Source organism: Haliotis rubra, unplaced genomic scaffold (assembly GCF_003918875.1).
Source record: "Haliotis rubra isolate DU_JTF1 unplaced genomic scaffold, ASM391887v1 Scf782, whole genome shotgun sequence".
NCBI lineage: Eukaryota > Metazoa > Mollusca > Gastropoda > Lepetellida > Haliotidae > Haliotis > Haliotis rubra.
Window position 1 is genome coordinate 122628 of NW_025767504.1, and position 16765 is coordinate 139392.

General features: G+C 42.6%; 1 protein-coding gene across 2 annotated transcripts; it reads right to left on the minus strand.

Annotated features, from left to right (window-relative positions):
* Window positions 1-649: 649 nt before the first annotated feature.
* LOC124260980 (vitelline envelope sperm lysin receptor-like) lies at window positions 650-15529 on the minus strand. 2 transcript variants are annotated; one of them, XM_046695298.1, is made up of 10 exons: window positions 15394-15529; window positions 14546-14603; window positions 12457-12496; window positions 11110-11291; window positions 7777-7931; window positions 6791-6936; window positions 3491-3572; window positions 2105-2258; window positions 1208-1256; window positions 650-1035 (listed from the first exon to the last, which is right to left on the minus strand). In XM_046695298.1, exons 2-10 carry the CDS (start codon window positions 14600-14602, stop codon window positions 701-703), a joined length of 1200 nt encoding a protein of 399 aa, XP_046551254.1. In that variant the 5' UTR covers window position 14603; window positions 15394-15529; the 3' UTR covers window positions 650-700. The 2 variants fall into 2 exon arrangements, with proteins under 2 accessions (XP_046551254.1, XP_046551255.1); XM_046695299.1 differs by lacking the exon at window positions 15394-15529 and adding an exon at window positions 15293-15311.
* Window positions 15530-16765: the final 1236 nt, after the last annotated feature.

Consider the following 16765-nt stretch of genomic DNA (forward strand, 5'->3'; position numbering starts at 1 on the left):
AAATAAACTCACTCGCCTATCCACCCTTTTACTCATGTATATAGCAGCTGAAAGACATTTAGTATATACTAATTATTACACCAACTGTTTTGTATGACATCTGTACGTATTGTATGTACTGTGTTCATGATCTGTATGCTGCTTTATGTCTGTTATATTGAACTCCTGGTTGTTTCAGGGTTGTCTTTCCTCACAGATTCCAACATGCCATGGTCCATTAGGAAAACAGTAGCGTCTGTTGTCTATGACACACGCAGTACTGCTTCACTTATAAAGAAACCGATACGTCTACCCATCACGATTTAAAAGGCAGACCTTCCAAGTTTGTATCAGTTATAAATGATTCCGAAAGTATAGTGGTTGCCCTGTGTCTTTGCGACGATTAAAGATTTAAAATAATAAATTTAGAGACGACCCCCGACTCGAAAAGCTTCACAGTACAATAAATCATGACACTGTACTGTGAAGCATTTCAAGTCGGGGGGTCTTCTCAAAAAAATCTTTAATCCTCGCAAAGGCACGAGGATCTGCCAGTGGTTTCGCTGGAATCCTGAGTGCAGTGTTAAAGGTCAAAGTTAACGCCTGCAATGAACAACCTGCTACCTCGAATGAAGCATCGATGTTTGTATTAACAGAAGAAAAGCAAAAATCATGATTAAATCACAATTTATAACCCTCTGCAAGAAAGGATGGAAGCAGTTCATGAACTTGACTTTTCGATTCGCCTGTCTCGTCTGCTTGCAAGGACCAAGCCCCCTACCAGACCAAGGGTGACGCACGCTTGAACCAGGAGAAGTCCCACCGCCAACACTCCATAGAAACCATCTCGGTCTTCAACGTTCAGTATGCTGGAGTCATCCTGCACCGCCCGGCACACCATTCCCTGACTGGACATGTTGCACGACTCGGGGACGACATCAATGCCCATGTGAGCCAGCTCTTGCATTCTCTGAGCCATGTCACGTCGACTTTCTCCAGCTTCCGGTCCATATATGTTCAGGTGATCAGACGACAGCCTGATTTCCGAAGGGGTTTCTGCAACAGACAGCACTGCCTCAAGGAAAACATGAAATGTAGTACTTATGAACGACTTCGTTTTTAGCAGTTCGGTGGAACACAAATTTGTTTGTCAGATCTGTCTGATTCTCGGCGAGCTGTCCGCACCAACAATTAGGCCAGTCCTACCTTAGTGCATGGCATCATTTACCTTCATGGGCTCTCGTGTCGCGTCGCCGTCTTTCAAACTTGCAGGAATCCTGCAAAGAACCAAGCTATCAAACTAATCGTCAGCATGAAGGTTCAACTAGGAGTGAGCGAGTTAAGTTTCAGCACTATTCCAGCTACATTTGTATATGGCGGAGGTCTGTAAATATCGGATCTGGACCAGACAATCCAGGGATCAACAGCATGAGCATCGATCTACGCACATTGGGATAAGATGACATGTGTCAACCCAGTCAGCAAGCCTGACCACCCTATCCCGTTAGTCGCCTCTTACGACAGGCATGGGTTGCTGAAGATCAATTCTAACCCGGATCTTCACGGGTCTGGTTCAACTAGGAAACTGTTTCAACTGAACCCGTGGGATAAAGTCATGTGACTATAACCCCCCCAGCGCCTAACAGGCAGCTTGGGTTATCCGGGGGTAATAATAACACTGTTTGGGCGCGTCGAACATGCATTGTGCATGGAGCAATGTGCATGATAAATGGACTATTATTAATTTAACATTACATGTTTCATCCTTGTCATGCACTGATCCATGTTCAAGGACACTGTCCAGTCAGATCGTGCACAGAGCACACTCTTGACTGACAGCCTTGATGTATCATATGAACAAATGTGATACCAGATGGTCAGGGAGGAAATGGTCAGATCCCAACATTCCCACTATCCCACGACTGACTGACTGACTGACTTTGGTTTTACGCCGCTTTTAGCAATATTCCAGCAATATCACGGCGGGGGACACCAGAAATGGGCTTTACTCATTGTACCCATGTGGGGATTCGAACCCGGGTCTTCGGCGTGACGAGCCAACGCTGTAACCACTAGACTTTCCCACGAAGTCACAGTATCTAGTTGTTACGAAAGATGACCTTACACCGTCACACTTGTTCTTGCAGGATGTGAAATTGCACTTGAAGGAAATAAAGGGTTCATTCGTCAGCTTAAAAGCACCGAAATATGGACTTCTGACACGAAAACCTTTGGTAATAAAGCCTTGGTTCCTGGGAAACACGATACCATCTCCACACCTGTAACAAATGAGACAGATTATGACAATACACAAGTACCTGCATACAGGTCATTCATTTATCCCAGTTTCTTCAAAACGTACCTGCCCAGCTGTAGTTTGAAATTATCGTAAGAAATGATACAAGCAGTGACCTTTCTCCCATTTAAATCGCTCTGCTGTAGAAAGACTGCATATTTTTTTTCAGTGTCAAATTCAAGATGGCACATGAAGTGGTCACAAGTGACGACATCCGAGTCACCACGAGGTCTTGTCTGTATCAATGTATCGGAACATGGTCATAATACAAACACTAAAACCATGTTTAGAAACAAACGTAGATGAATTTGAAGCACGAGAAAATTGTTCACTTATATTACGTATAAACAGCGCCTCCATTTTTATCTTTGAATATCTATAATTGAACATGTTTTCACAAAATGAGCCAGTCTGTACAGAGTATCGCCATTATTTGTCTTGAGCAGGATATACATGTACGTATGGCTGGGTATTCCTTATTCAAGTACAATCGTGAAGGTAAATTGATACAAGCACAGTACATAAGCACATTGAATTCAAACCTTTAACCACAAAAATCGCATAAAGTATTTGTAAAATCACTGACTGACTGTTTGGTTTTACGCCGCTTTTAGCAATATTCCAGCAACATCACGGCGGGGGACACTAGAAATGGGCTTCACACATTGTTCCCATGTGGGGATTCGAACCCGGGTTTTCGGCGTGACGAGCCAACGCTTTAACCACTAGGCTACCCCACCGCCCCATTTGTAAAATCAAGTTCGCGAGAGACAGCATTTGCTAATTCCTAAATCATCGGAGCAACATCTGCCTGCGTAGTATAATCACCAGGGGCGGATACAGCTGTTTGAGAAAAGTAGGTAGGTAGGGGTAGGTAGAGGTGTGTGTGTGTGTGTGTGTGTGTGTGTGTGTGTGTGTGTGTGTGTGTGTGTGCACGCACACACACACACACACACACACTATTGAGAAAAGGAGGGGTGCACACTTCATTTTCACCCCATTTTCAAAACCCACCCACCCCTCTCTGGATCCGCCTATGATCACGAGAGTGATCCGCAACCATGGTGAACCAATCACGGACCTATAATTACCCGTTTGATACCAGTTATATTTTGTATATCTCAAATGGGTTTTTCATCCAAAGAGAAGTTCGACCCCTAGTTACCGCGAACACACGTGGATTATGCAATGCTAGAACGGTGATACTTCACTTACCCGCCTCGTAAAACGGAGTACGACATCTCCCCTCCCTGGGCGTTACAGCTGACGGCACGGAAACCTTTCTCCTTGTTTGCAGCTGTGGAGTATCAGACGTTGATATTGACAGCAAATAGAATTTGGCCTCACTTGTCAGCCCACTAATATAGGTAAGCTGTTCAAGTATACCTGTAGGCCAGCCAAAAGGTTGAATCACATCTACATGCAGACATCCGTGAAGTCCATAAACCCAGCAGACTGCGGGGGTATAATATCCTGCATTGGATGCACATTCAATCAGTACGTTGTCATAACTCAAAACAGATTGTGCAAGAAATTACCGTCATCGTTAAGGAAGCCGCGAACACACCAATGACACACAGAGAAACATGGGTTCACCCATCTAGAGTTCTGGACTACTGTTTTAACTTCCAATACGTGTAAATATTTGGGAAACTTCAAACTAGAAACTTTTCCGATGTTAAAATGGCAGTTTGAATATGTAGAACAGTTTCTGTAGCGCTCGCTGACATGTATAACGAAGGGAACCATTTACGATCTCCACTAATGACATCGGCCATCAGTTTACAGGTCTGTCTCACTGGAGGACAGATTCCAGATCACATCAGAACAGGTACGGGAGATAACTCCGTTAGGTCATACAACGGGGAATAACTCCCATTAGGGTATTTTATTTTGTCGCCAACTGACGCCAGCCAGTGCTCTCGCTCGGTCATCCTTTTCGAGCGAGGGAGCGAGTTCAGTTTTACGCCGCACTCAGCAAACTTCAAGCTATATGACGGCAGTCTGTAAATAATCGAGTCCGGATCAACATCTACGCAACTGACACGATGACATGTGTCAACCAAGTCAGCGAACCCGACCACCCGATCCCGTTAGTTCATCCTTTTCGAAACAAATACAGTAGAAAACGTAGGTTAATTTCTCTCGTAGTTAATTACGTTTTTCAGAATCCATCTCTAAATCAATAGGACCAAAACTTATTTGTGAGATAAGCCTGAAAGTGTGTTGACAACTTAAATATTCGCTGTCGTATGTCTTTAGGTGGGAATGCACCTTTTCATGAACCTAGAAGTGGATATCACAAAATCGAATTTGTAATATCAATACATTTCGATTGTGATTTTTAAAATAAAGTTAGCGATATCAAACCATCGAATTCGTGATATAATTCATTTTTATGTCACTAATCCGATTGGTAATATCTGAATTACTTAAGATTTGTTTTATCTCAAAATCGATTTATACATGTAGGCTGCTGTGTTGGGCAAATTGCTTTTTCTGAACAGGGAAAATGTACCTGATGTGAAGATGTCATCGGATTCAGTAAAACCATTAAATAACTTCAAAATTTATACGAAATGTTATGCAATTCTATGCATAAAATTTCATAAGTTGGAACTCAAAACTTTATACAGAATATACTATCCGTTTATATAGTCCGTTTGGCGCAAATTAGCGGACCCATGAAAACTCGAAAACTAATATAAAATATACTGTACAACCAGATATTGAGAATTTAAATACTGTAATTTTTTTCACTCATTACTCACGTATTAAATGTGAATATTAGCAGAACGTAACTCTAGATTCAAAGACAGGAGAACAGTTAGTTCACCATGGGCAGCAATGCAGGCTTCAATGCGGCGGGGCATACTACTGGTCAAAGAAGTTAGAAAGTCGTGGTCCATGCTGTCCCAATATCGGACCAGCTCTTCTTTCATTTCAGCAATATTTGTCAGATTTTTCTTATTGACACTTTCCATCATAAGTCCCCAAACATTTTCTATTGGATTTAGGTCAGGGCTATAGCTTGTCCAATCTAATAATGTCATATTTTGGGTCCGAAACCAGGCCTGTGAATGCTTTGAACGATGTTTGGGGTCGTTGTCCTGCTGGAAAATCAAAACAAATCCATAGAATACGTGAGCAGATGGGAGTAAAGGACCCTCGAGAATATCTGTGTACCACTCACTGTTCATATTCCCTTCAAATACACAGAGGGGCGTTGCCCCTCACACATATGCCATGCCACACCACACGTTAAATTTCGGACTGAGCGCTAATACAAAGGTTTTTCAGTTTGTTTGGTCCAGAATTTCAGTGAATTAGGAAACAGCCACACAGAACTTTCATCTGAGAAAATCACATTGTCCCAGTTAAAATTTCTATTCCGAAAGCACCAGTTCAACCTTCGCTCCTTTTGTTCAGGTTTCATGATCGGTGATGGAATTCCTCGACTTTTCTGCCAACCCATTGCATGCAGCTCAGTTCTAACTGTCCTTACAGACAGCCACAGCTCCTCTACCAATCATATCCAGCCTTAAGTTTTCTAAACTCCTTTTGTTTTAGGAACAAGAATACCAAGCCGCCTCCATTCACCGACTGTCAAATTTCTGGGCTTACCTGCGCCTCCCTCGTGCTCAATGCCATATCAATTAGCAATACTTTTCAAAACACGATAAACAGTGGACAAAGAGATGCCTGTTCTACTTGAAAATCACTTCGGCTGATCTGATGTCCTTGTTATAATACTCTAAAATCGACTTCCTCTTCTCTAAATCATCCATACTGAGGATCACTGAAAATGTCGTCTGCTAGCAAGTAAACAAAGGGGGATAACTCTTCGCAAACTAATGAAAAAGGATTAATGGAGTTGTCGCTCTTGAATGAAAACAAGCACTTGATAGCTGGTCAAGGTTGTTTACACTAGAAATTCAATTAAACATATTCCTAAAACTCTCAATTTCTGGGCATACTATAATACTCAATGAAACGCTGATCACAATGAAAACATCAGACCAACTCCGAGTTCTTTGCAGAATTTATGTCCTGAAAATAAGAACAAGTTGTTTAACAAACTATCATTAAAATCTTGACAGTTCACCATTTGTTACGAGGGAGGAGTGCAAAGAGGAACAGCCAGGTGTCCGCGAAAGAATGGAGACGGCACGGCACGGCACAAGTAAATGAATCAATAGCGTTGTCGGCACCTGTGCACGTATACTTCGAGTTCACCTGGCTGTTCCTCTTTGAACTCCTCCCTCGTTACAAATAGTGAACCGAGTCAAAATTGTAATGAATTTGTTCAACTTTTTTATTTTCAGGACTTAATTCTGCAAAAAGCTCAGATGTTTTAGTTATAATCAGCGTTTCACCGAGTATTATGTTTATAAGTTTTGGCACTGCAATTCATCGGTCCGCGTTTGTGCCAAACGGACTATAATGCCTATGTTAGGCATCCTACGATAGTAGAGCACGTTAGAAATACCATGTTTGCAACATCCCCGATTGTACCTTTCATTCTGGCTAACAGCTGGATCTTCCGCCCGATGGCGACATGACTTTTAATTCGTCGGCCATAGATGTCGGCGACTTGCAAGAAGTACTGCGATGTAGATGGAGCACCCATCTGCTGCTGAAGCTCGGTAGGTCCCAACAACCTGCAAACAAACCAGAACCATCTTCAATTGACTGACGAGAGCATATTAATCCTCCAATGAGGCCCACGATAGCCTTTGCTCGGATTGTTTACTGTCTCCATGTGGTCGCCCATGTATACAACCAAAAACAAGACATGATCATCAATATCCCCGCCCCCGTGTTCTGTTCCTATTTGGTCCCTGTTTTTTTTAACTCCACCACGACTTTCATGTCCTGAAAAACAGATTAAATTTGTTTTCCCTTTCTGTAAGGGTTTCTGAGAAAATCTGTCCCCATTGGGGATACCGTGCACTAAGTCAAACGCATGACAAGGACCATAACTAACATTGGAACACGGTTTCCATTTTCGAACTAAATCAAGGCATTCATGTCCTGAATACACATACCAAATTTGTTTTCCCTATCTATAACGGCTTTTGAGAAAATCTGTCCCCATCATCTCGGACGGATGGGCCTTAAACCTATATCCCCTTCCCATTTCGTGGCGGGGGAGAATAGTGAGTGAGTTTAGTTTTACGCTGCACTCAGCAATAGTTTTACGCCACACTCAACAATATTCCGGCTATATGGCAGAGGTATGTAAATAATCGAGTCTGAACAAAACAATCCAGTGATCAACATCATGAGCATCGATCTGCACAATGGGGAACCGATGACATGTTTCAAGGCAGCGAGCATGACCACCCGATCCCGTTAATCGACTCGTACAAGCATGGGTTACTGAAAATCAATATTAACTAAGACAAGTCTAGCGATGTGTAACCGGAAACCCTATGTACAATCTGAAGATTTGGCCCGATGGCCCATGCCAATCCTGTTTTGGCCTGACAGAAGCCTACCCTTCTTTAGTCTCATGCTTGGCAGTTTGGTTGACGGCAGTTGGGTCGAGTGTGCACGTGATCAGATACTGCTCCTTCTTGGTCTGCACTTTCTCCCTGGGCTCGGACCATTTGATGCTGAGCAGCACCATCCGGATGCCAGCGTGTTTGCGGGACTATAAAATATAACACCCTGAAATGAACTGGAAATGGCATGTACATGATTGGGAATTCCCAATTTTATATAACTGAGCGAATTGTTTTTCAAGTAACGGCGATATTCTCGCCAATTCCCCCATGGGGACAACCCTTTGTAGTTGCCACTGTTTGACAAGCAACAGCACGCTAAGGATATTCCAAATCGGATCTGAAGAGTTGTGTAAAGGCCGAGTGCCAGAACTTAATACACAATGGATGGCCAATTTATGCACACACTGGCATTATCGTCAGTCCGCGACATTACTGTTAGTTACATCATATCAAGGCACATCATATTTGTAAATATCAACTTCATTCGTTGTGATATTTTCGATTGTGAATTGTTTTGGTCTAATTGTCAAATGTCAGTGAGTTTTTAGTTTAACGCCGCACTCAGCAATATTCCAGCTATATGACAGCAGTCTGTAAATAATCGAGTCTGGACCAGACAGTCCAGTGTTCAACAGCATGAGCATCGATCTATGCAACTGGAATACGATGATATGTGTGAACCCAAGTCAGCGAGCCTGACCACCCGATCCCGTTAGTCGTCTCTTACAAGCACGGATTACCGAAGACCCATTCTAACCAAGAGTCATTATGGTATTAAATGCGTTGTATGTATATGTCCTTCAAAGCATGTTTTCCATATATTTCTGTTTGTCACTTTGAAATCGTAATAAATCAGTGTCTGTATATATACTCATGGAAATGAAAGTACAAGTGTTCCTTTATTCTTTTCCAGGTTTCTTGACAAGGCATGCATGGCACGGAGTGAAATTATGGATAAATATATATATATACTCTAAGCACAAAGAAACTGCATACAAAAATTTAAAATCTAAATTTATCAAACCTGTGTAGACACAAGGATTTAAACTCAGAGATTAGTGACATGTATCCAACATGCATGCACGTGCCACGTTCCGTGACGTCAATGGGTTCGTCCTTGAGACGTGCAATACGTTGTTTTATTACCCACGTGGTCAACGTATGGGTAGTTGCATACTAATCTCGTACGTCACACGAGTGTCGTATCGCGTTGACCTGTGTCGTAACGACTTGACCTGAGATTCTAACGATTTGATTGGATAACCGATGACCTCTCAATTAGGTCACGTTGTGACGGAACTACTTGTTCATGCATAACACGTGAATTCATTCATTCTACAACTTAGATGCATTGTGGGAATGTAAACATTGCGAACGTTGCCGTGTTACTGTTTAATATTGTGAGTCGAACTGAGACACATATCCGTTGAAAAACATAAACGCAATGTCTCCACCAGTGATGTTAGCCGAATGAAGCAACTGCAAACAAAGAAACGGAGTAGTTTACTGTAGGAGGCTGTACGAGGGGATGACAACTGACATGCATCGTGACTTCGGTTACCATGGCAGTGACGTCATTACAGTGTGACGTCATGCAAATATTGTACTACAGTACAAAACTCTTCCGCAACCTCTTTATGAAACCGGTTTCGGTTTGAAACCAAAATATTAACAAAAATACGTTAATTTGTCAATTTAATGCATGTAAGGCGTGGGTAATAAATAAAATACCACACTCGGTCTCATTACATACGAATTATACGAAACTCGTGACCTTCCTATGATATCTGACCTCGCATTCGCTCGGTCAGATACCATAGGAAGGACACTCGTTTCGTATAATTCGTATGTAATGAGACCGAGTGTAGTATTCTCTATGCACGTGTATTCCAGGAAAGAGAAACAGAGCAAATGAATGCCACACAATACTGTCACTTTGGAAAGCTCAACCCCTGCCCTTGTGATCGTTCAAAATATTAAACGGCTATTGAAACGCATAGCATGCCAAGGCTCACGTCTGCACAACGTCATGAGGCCATTGGGATGGTCCGTTTGGGAATGTCTCAACGACAAGTGGCTGCACATTTCCACTGCCACCGGAACACCATTTCTGCACTGGTGAGACGCTACCAGAACACAAATGACGTCATCGATCGGCCACGTTCTGGACGTCCATGTGTAACAACGCCAAGACAGGACATATGGATAAGGGTGACCCATCTTCGCCACAGGTTTCAGACTGCAGTGATGACTGCCCGAACCATCCCAGGACTTCGCCGTATCCACCCCAACACAGTTCGACAACGTTTACGTCATCACGGGATCAGACCACGACGTCCCGCCATACGGCCTATCCTGACATCGTCATCGACAAGCTCGCCGAATGTGGTGCCGAAATCATGTCCGCAGACCCTTGTTTTGGTGGAGAAATATTTTTACAGATGAGTCCAAGTTTAACATTTCCCATAGTGATGGACGTCCACGTGATTAGACGCGTGGGAGAACGTTATGCACAGGCCTGTGACTTGGAGAGGAATCGCTTTGGTGGTGGTTCCGTGATGATTTGGGGTTGAATAACAGAACTCCTTTGGTGATTGTTCAGGGCAACGTAACTGGTGTGGGCTACAGGGATCAGATTCTTCGACCTGTGGCAATTCCTTTTCTGCAACGTCATGGCCCTGGGTTAACATTCCAACAGGACCCCGCCCGCCCTCATACGGCAAGGGTTGCTATGGATTTCTTGCAACACCACAACGTTGACTTACTGCCTTCGCCCGCAAATTCACCGGATCTCTCCCCGATAGAGCATGTTTGGGACGAGATGGATCGACGTCTACGCCGTCTTACTCATCCGCCAGATAACGTCCTTGACCTTGCAACAGAACTTGAGAGAATCTGGCGTGACATCCCACAAGCCTTCCTTGCACGTTTGATAGGCTCTATGCGTCGTCGATGCACTGCTGTTCTCAATGCCGATGGTGGACATACCCGTTATTGAGTTTGACCCCTGTCCCGCTTATGGACTCGTGACGTCATTGTGATTGACCTTTCAATTGAAATTCTCCCGACTTGTTATGGTCTCATGATCCCTCCATTAAAGTTTATATGTACCTTTGACATTGTTATCGTACTTATCAACTGGGATAATATTTTGACAATGCAGAGTTTCTTTATGTGGCTAGTATATATAGGAACACTTGTAGTTTCATATGTTCCCTTATTTATTTTCACGAGCATATGTATCAGGGAGAGGGTCACCTAGGTTGGACAACTTTTGCCCAATCCCACTGGTGAAGGGTGTCAAATGTTTTAAAACAAACAAACCTTGAACACGCACTTCTTGGTCGGGTCTCCCTCATAGGCCACCTTGAAATTGTAGTTGACGCTATCAGAGGACTGGATGGCCATTGTCTCATCCTTGCACTCCACACTGATAAGCACCTTCAGGTCCGTGACGATGGTCACCTGACTCTCCTCCTTTAAGGTGGCTCCGCAGGTGTGCTTTACTGAACAAACAGCGTTAGCAGTCAATTGTCATAATTACTGGACAAACACCATGTGTAGTCATTACTGGATAGTCACTGAAGGGGGGGGGGGGGCGATTTCCAAATTGAAACATCTACTACGGTTTCTTCTGCTGATGTCATCAAGGTATCGCATACGTTCTACAGCCATTATTTGATTATACATCAACGTTTTCCATCGTGGCATTGATTTCTGTTACACCCCTCCCAAAACAAAGTACTGTAAACGTACTTATTTTCGCGTGGTGCAATTTTCGCGGAATTGACAGTTTAGACTACATCGCGCGGTCAATTATTCGCGCAATCAGTAATTGCCGGAACTGCCAGCTGTCTCTTTGGCCGCCACTAATAGCAGTGAAAACAAACAGAGTGGCTTAACCTGTCAGGCGGCGTTTATTGCTTACTCACAGGAAATCCCTATCTGTGCGATATACTAGTACACAGTAACCCGTTTACTCCCGGAAGAGATCAAAAACACATCAGTCTTATGTTCCGAATTCTGACGATCTGACGAATTAACATATACTGTATATGAAGCTTTTTGTGATTTCAAACAAACCGGGTTGTTGTGAATGAGATGATTGAGTGTTAAGTGACTATTCGCTTCATGATGATACGTTTGTATCTAAATGAATAAATAAAATACTGCTGTATTATTTCTTTCCGAGTCGTTTCATGGTAATCTGTTTTGTATCAAACCATCTGTCATGTGACCACAACACACATTGCTGTTTTCGCAAATTCGGCGATGGGATTTGGCTCATTATTTAATTATGTTTTGGGAAATCCATTACAGCGACAGTTAAGTATGATTGTTTATGCTACTATCAGTCGTCATTTTAAGATTCCCGTAGATTTCTGTCTTCAAACTTGATGTGTTATGGTTTATTCGCGGTGTATAAATTTTCGCGCTAAAATGTTTTGCGCGAAAAGCGCGAAAATAAAACCTGCGCGAAATATACTACGTTTACAGTACATGGTTGTAGCAGTGAGGAAATATTTAGGAGCTGCATTAGGTTTATCCCATCGAGAAGAACAGATGTAAAGCGTCACAGACAAACCTAGGTACAACGGTTCTGCAATTCAAGCTGCTTGAAGTGACATTTCATCACAATAAGTTATTACAGGATATAGATGTTCTACTTACCCTCGAGCACGTAGCCGGGAGGAATTGCAAGCGTCATGTTCTGAAAATATACAAACTACGTCTGCAAAGGGAAATAACTCGGCCAATCTTACTTGGACACTCAAGTGAGGAAATTTTCCAAAAATGAAAACCTGGAATCCTAATTGTCCGTGGGATTTGTTGGGCAAAGGTGAGGTGGGGTGAAATTGGGTTTAACGTCGTGCTTGAGAATATTTCGCTCATATGACAACGTGCATTCGTGTGTATGTGTGGCTGCTTGTACTAGCCCAGACTGAAGCTGGTTTTCTAGTGCTAGCCCACTGAGATACCATGCCGCAGTGAAGCATGAATACCCCAGACACATTATACTGACTCCGAGCCGACCAGTCCTTGATGTACCCATTAATGCCGAGCGCCAGGCAGGGACCAACAAGTACCATATTTTAACGTCTTTTTGGTATGACGCGGTCGGGGATCGAACCCGCGACCTTCCGCTCTCCGATCTAACCACTACACCACGGAGTAGGCCTTCTTTCTTGAGCAAAGACATTTACAGGACATCTTAAATCAGCTAGTCATACATTATTCGCTTTGCACGTACACTGGGTACCAATCATGTCTTGTTGAACATAAAAAAAAGTTGTGTACAAGGTAGAAAAAACAATAAAAAATCCTTTGGCAGCGTTTACAATTCCCGCCTGCCCGCCCGTCCGGAATGGTATATTTTCATCTCTGGACGGTCAAATTTCAAAAGTAGCATGTGGTCTTATAGATATTTTACCCCTACATATTTCATAATAACAGATAGGTTCCCTTGTCAGTCTGAGGTTTTTAAAGGTCACATGCAACGTAAAACACAACTTTGCAGATTCTGATACCTTTCGGTATGGACTTCCGAAACAAATCAAAAATGCAAATTCAACTTATAAAGTTGAAAAATAACTCAATGAAAAAAACGCGCGAAATCCGAGTTCAAACGATTCACTAATTTTCCCCTCTCATAGCACGTGCGCAGTGAAATAGGTTCGCGCAACTTGCAAGCGGGCTGTCCCGTGAATACTCTGTGAAGGCTTTGGTGTGAACTATTTTCCTAATGTTTTGTTGATATCTCACAGGCGCGAGCTTTTTATATGTTATGGCAGTAAATAAACTGTTTATATAATTCATTTGTCTATATCACCACACGTTCTTCTTACCGAGTCACTTTCTCAGTTCGATACTTAAAAGCAATGACATTATTTAGCGTTGACAGAATTTCTAACTGATATAGATGTTGTCACAGACAAAACTCAATGGTGTTGTTTTATTGACACATGTGTGTCTGCCTGCTAATGACAATATTCAATACACAACTGGGATCACTGACCACATGCAATTTGAACTTAACACCAGGCTATACACCATAAACAAAACGCATTGATTTATGGCCCGAGTTCGGTCTCTGTCACATTATGTAATTACACAGACAGGCAGGTGTGATACTTGAACACATGACATGTTATGATGTCTGTTGATTGCAAAATGTTATACACAAAAAATGAACATGTATTTACAAAACCCAACATCTCTATATACACACACACACAATGAGCCGCGAGGGCATCTGCAAATGAACCAGCCGTTACACTTGAGTGCACACCCACCCGCTCTGACTGGGTTCGGTATCCCGGCTACTTCGTTACTTGGGAAGTAAACCCAAGTACACAATATTGCACTTTTGATTGTGATTGTACGCTTATAATTTTGTTTATATGTTTTTTCATAACCAGCAATGTATATTATATGTCATGAATAAGTGATAATTGTGTTTTAATTATGTTTGATTTTTTGGCTGCATGTGACCTTTAAGGTATTATGAAAATTATGCTAAACTACTTACGATTGGACAGTTCATGTCACGATAACCAATCACAACACGTGTAATTTCAGCTTATTATTGAAAACCGGACAGGCAAGTTTTAAGTTTGTATCCGGACTGTTAATTTTTTTAAGTTACCAGTCCGGCTGTCTGGCTTGGAATTTTGGAGTTTTGAACAGTGCCTTTGGAGCTAAGTAAATTTACACACGCTTATGACTAATATTTTAAGGGATGTTTGTAATTTGAACTTACCAACAGCAACAACAGTTGCAGCACTGCTACGACAGCGGGGAACATCAGTCTGATCATTCTAAAACGAGACGACACCAGTCAGACAGGCTGCATTATTTTGAAAGTAGTAAGCTGGTAGAACAAACGTTCACACCTAAAACCGGTAAGAGCTCCTCCCGTAAACCCTGCTTTAAATGTATTCTATTTATTATGATTATTTCAAGGGGTCAGTGTTTAGATTTGGCATTATGTTAGTTTAGGGTTAGCTTTCTATTAAAAAAACCCATCTATTCTTACTAAAAATCTTAGGCACAGAATGATAAAAAGACGGGTGTTACGGGCGGAACTCTTACCCAGGAGAGAGCCTACTATGTACACATTCTGTTTGAGGATTTAAGTTATAGTCAGACAATTTGAGGCTTTCACCATGAACGCAGGTGAGAAAATATTTTGTATCATACAACTTTGTTTCTATGTAGGTTGTGCTTGTAGCGGCCCGTGCTGTGATTCGAACCACGGACCTTCTGATCAGAAGTCGGTCGCCTTGTCCACATGACCAAAGAGGTTAACCCTGTCAGCAAGCATGTCATCTGTGGCACGACTCCACGCCCTTGTACACACTGTAAGAATGTATTCCTACACCGGCACCTTCGAACAGGTCTGACTAGAGACCTTTTTCATGTTGCATTCGTATATTAAATCTTATTAAGTAATAACTTTATAAGAAGTACTTTTTATACTGTATTGGACATTGATTCCAAAACATACATGCTTGTATATCCCAAATAAACGGCACTTCAGCTTAACCTTCTCAGTACAATAAAGACTTGGGTTGCTCGTAGACGAGCTTTCCAATTTGCCATACCTACCTGGCTCCTCGCGTCCGTCCGTGTGCTGTGGTATTAGCCGGAAGAGACACGAAGTAGGATCACACCTTCAGTCGTACAGGTTCCCCGCATGCAGCTCGTGCATCACGAGATGTGACGTTTTCTTGCTGTGAGTGTAGTCTATGGAAGCCTCTCGAGGCTATCACTACACTGACATAGCAGGTTAAGAGGCTCATTGTGATGAGGGGTTGAGTTTGGTTCAGCTTTAAATATGCCTTCTGTTACATCACCACGTTGTCTGTATCATTCCGAAGTCAAATCTACCCGTGAAGATCCGGGTTAGAATCTTCAGTAACCCATGCTTGTCGTAGGAAGTGACTAACGGGATCGGGTGGTCAGGTTCACTGACTGTTTGACTCATGTCCTCGGTTTCCAATTGCGCAGATCGATGCTCATGCTGTCGATCACTGGATTGTCTGGTCCAGACTCGATTATTTACAGACCTCCGCCATATAGCTGGAATATTGCTGAGTGCGGCGTAAAGCTTTACTCACTCACTCACACGTCAAATCCCGATGGCTGTTCTCAGCTTGGTGTTTTAATGACGTCATCGCGCGCCACACTGGCCGCGGTTGTGTGAAGATGTAATGTGTGTGTACAGTTGACACCAGCATTGCGAGCGACGTGGGGTTGAGTGAGTGAGTGAGTTTAAATTTACGCCGCATTTAGCAATATTACAGCAATATCACGGCGGGGGACACCAGAAATGGGCTTCACACATTGTATCCATGTGGGGGATCGATCGCGAGTCTTCATCGTGTCGAGCGAACGCTTTAACCACTAGGCTACCGCCCACTTGGGGTTCAGATATACCACCACCACCACGACCACGACCACGACCCCAACACACACACTGAAGAAAATAAAATGGTCGCTTCTTCACGAAATATGACTGATGAATTGTGTCTGTCGTATCTGATGGTGTATATGATTCATATCAAGAAATTTCACGATTATCTTACACACACACATCATTTTCTGAAATATTCCCCAGCGCATGAGGGCATTTCAGTTTTGGTACCCCTGACTTCTTGTGTGTTGCCGGGCTATCCGACACTCAGCCAATCATACTTCTCGATAACATTTATTAAAGGCACTACCTCTTACAACACTTCTCTAAAAATAAATAATGCATTTCTCTCAATAATACTAACTATCAGACCTAAGGGAAGCTACCATATACTTTATTTAAAAAAACAAAAAACCAAAAAACAAACAGCGTGTTTAGATTTAAATTTTAAAATAATAAGTTCGAATGAATTGATGCAACGTTGCATTAAATCGACTCTCGCGCCGTCTACCGGTCGAGCATTAGTATGTATACGTCTATGTATGGATGAATTTATGTATGACT

Bases quoted from the DNA above. Each gene is read 5' to 3' on its own strand.
- LOC124260980 (XM_046695298.1), bottom strand. From the start codon at position 14,602: ATGATCAGACTGATGTTCCCCGCTGTCGTAGCAGTGCTGCAACTGTTG. The intron at 7,932-11,109 runs GTTTGTTTGTTT...TATATTTTATAG, and splicing joins CCAAGAAGTGCGTGTTCAAG to TCCCGCAAACACGCTGGCAT. The intron at 2,259-3,490 runs GTAAGTGAAGTA...CATTTGTTACAG, and splicing joins TACTCCGTTTTACGAGGCGG to GTGTGGAGATGGTATCGTGT.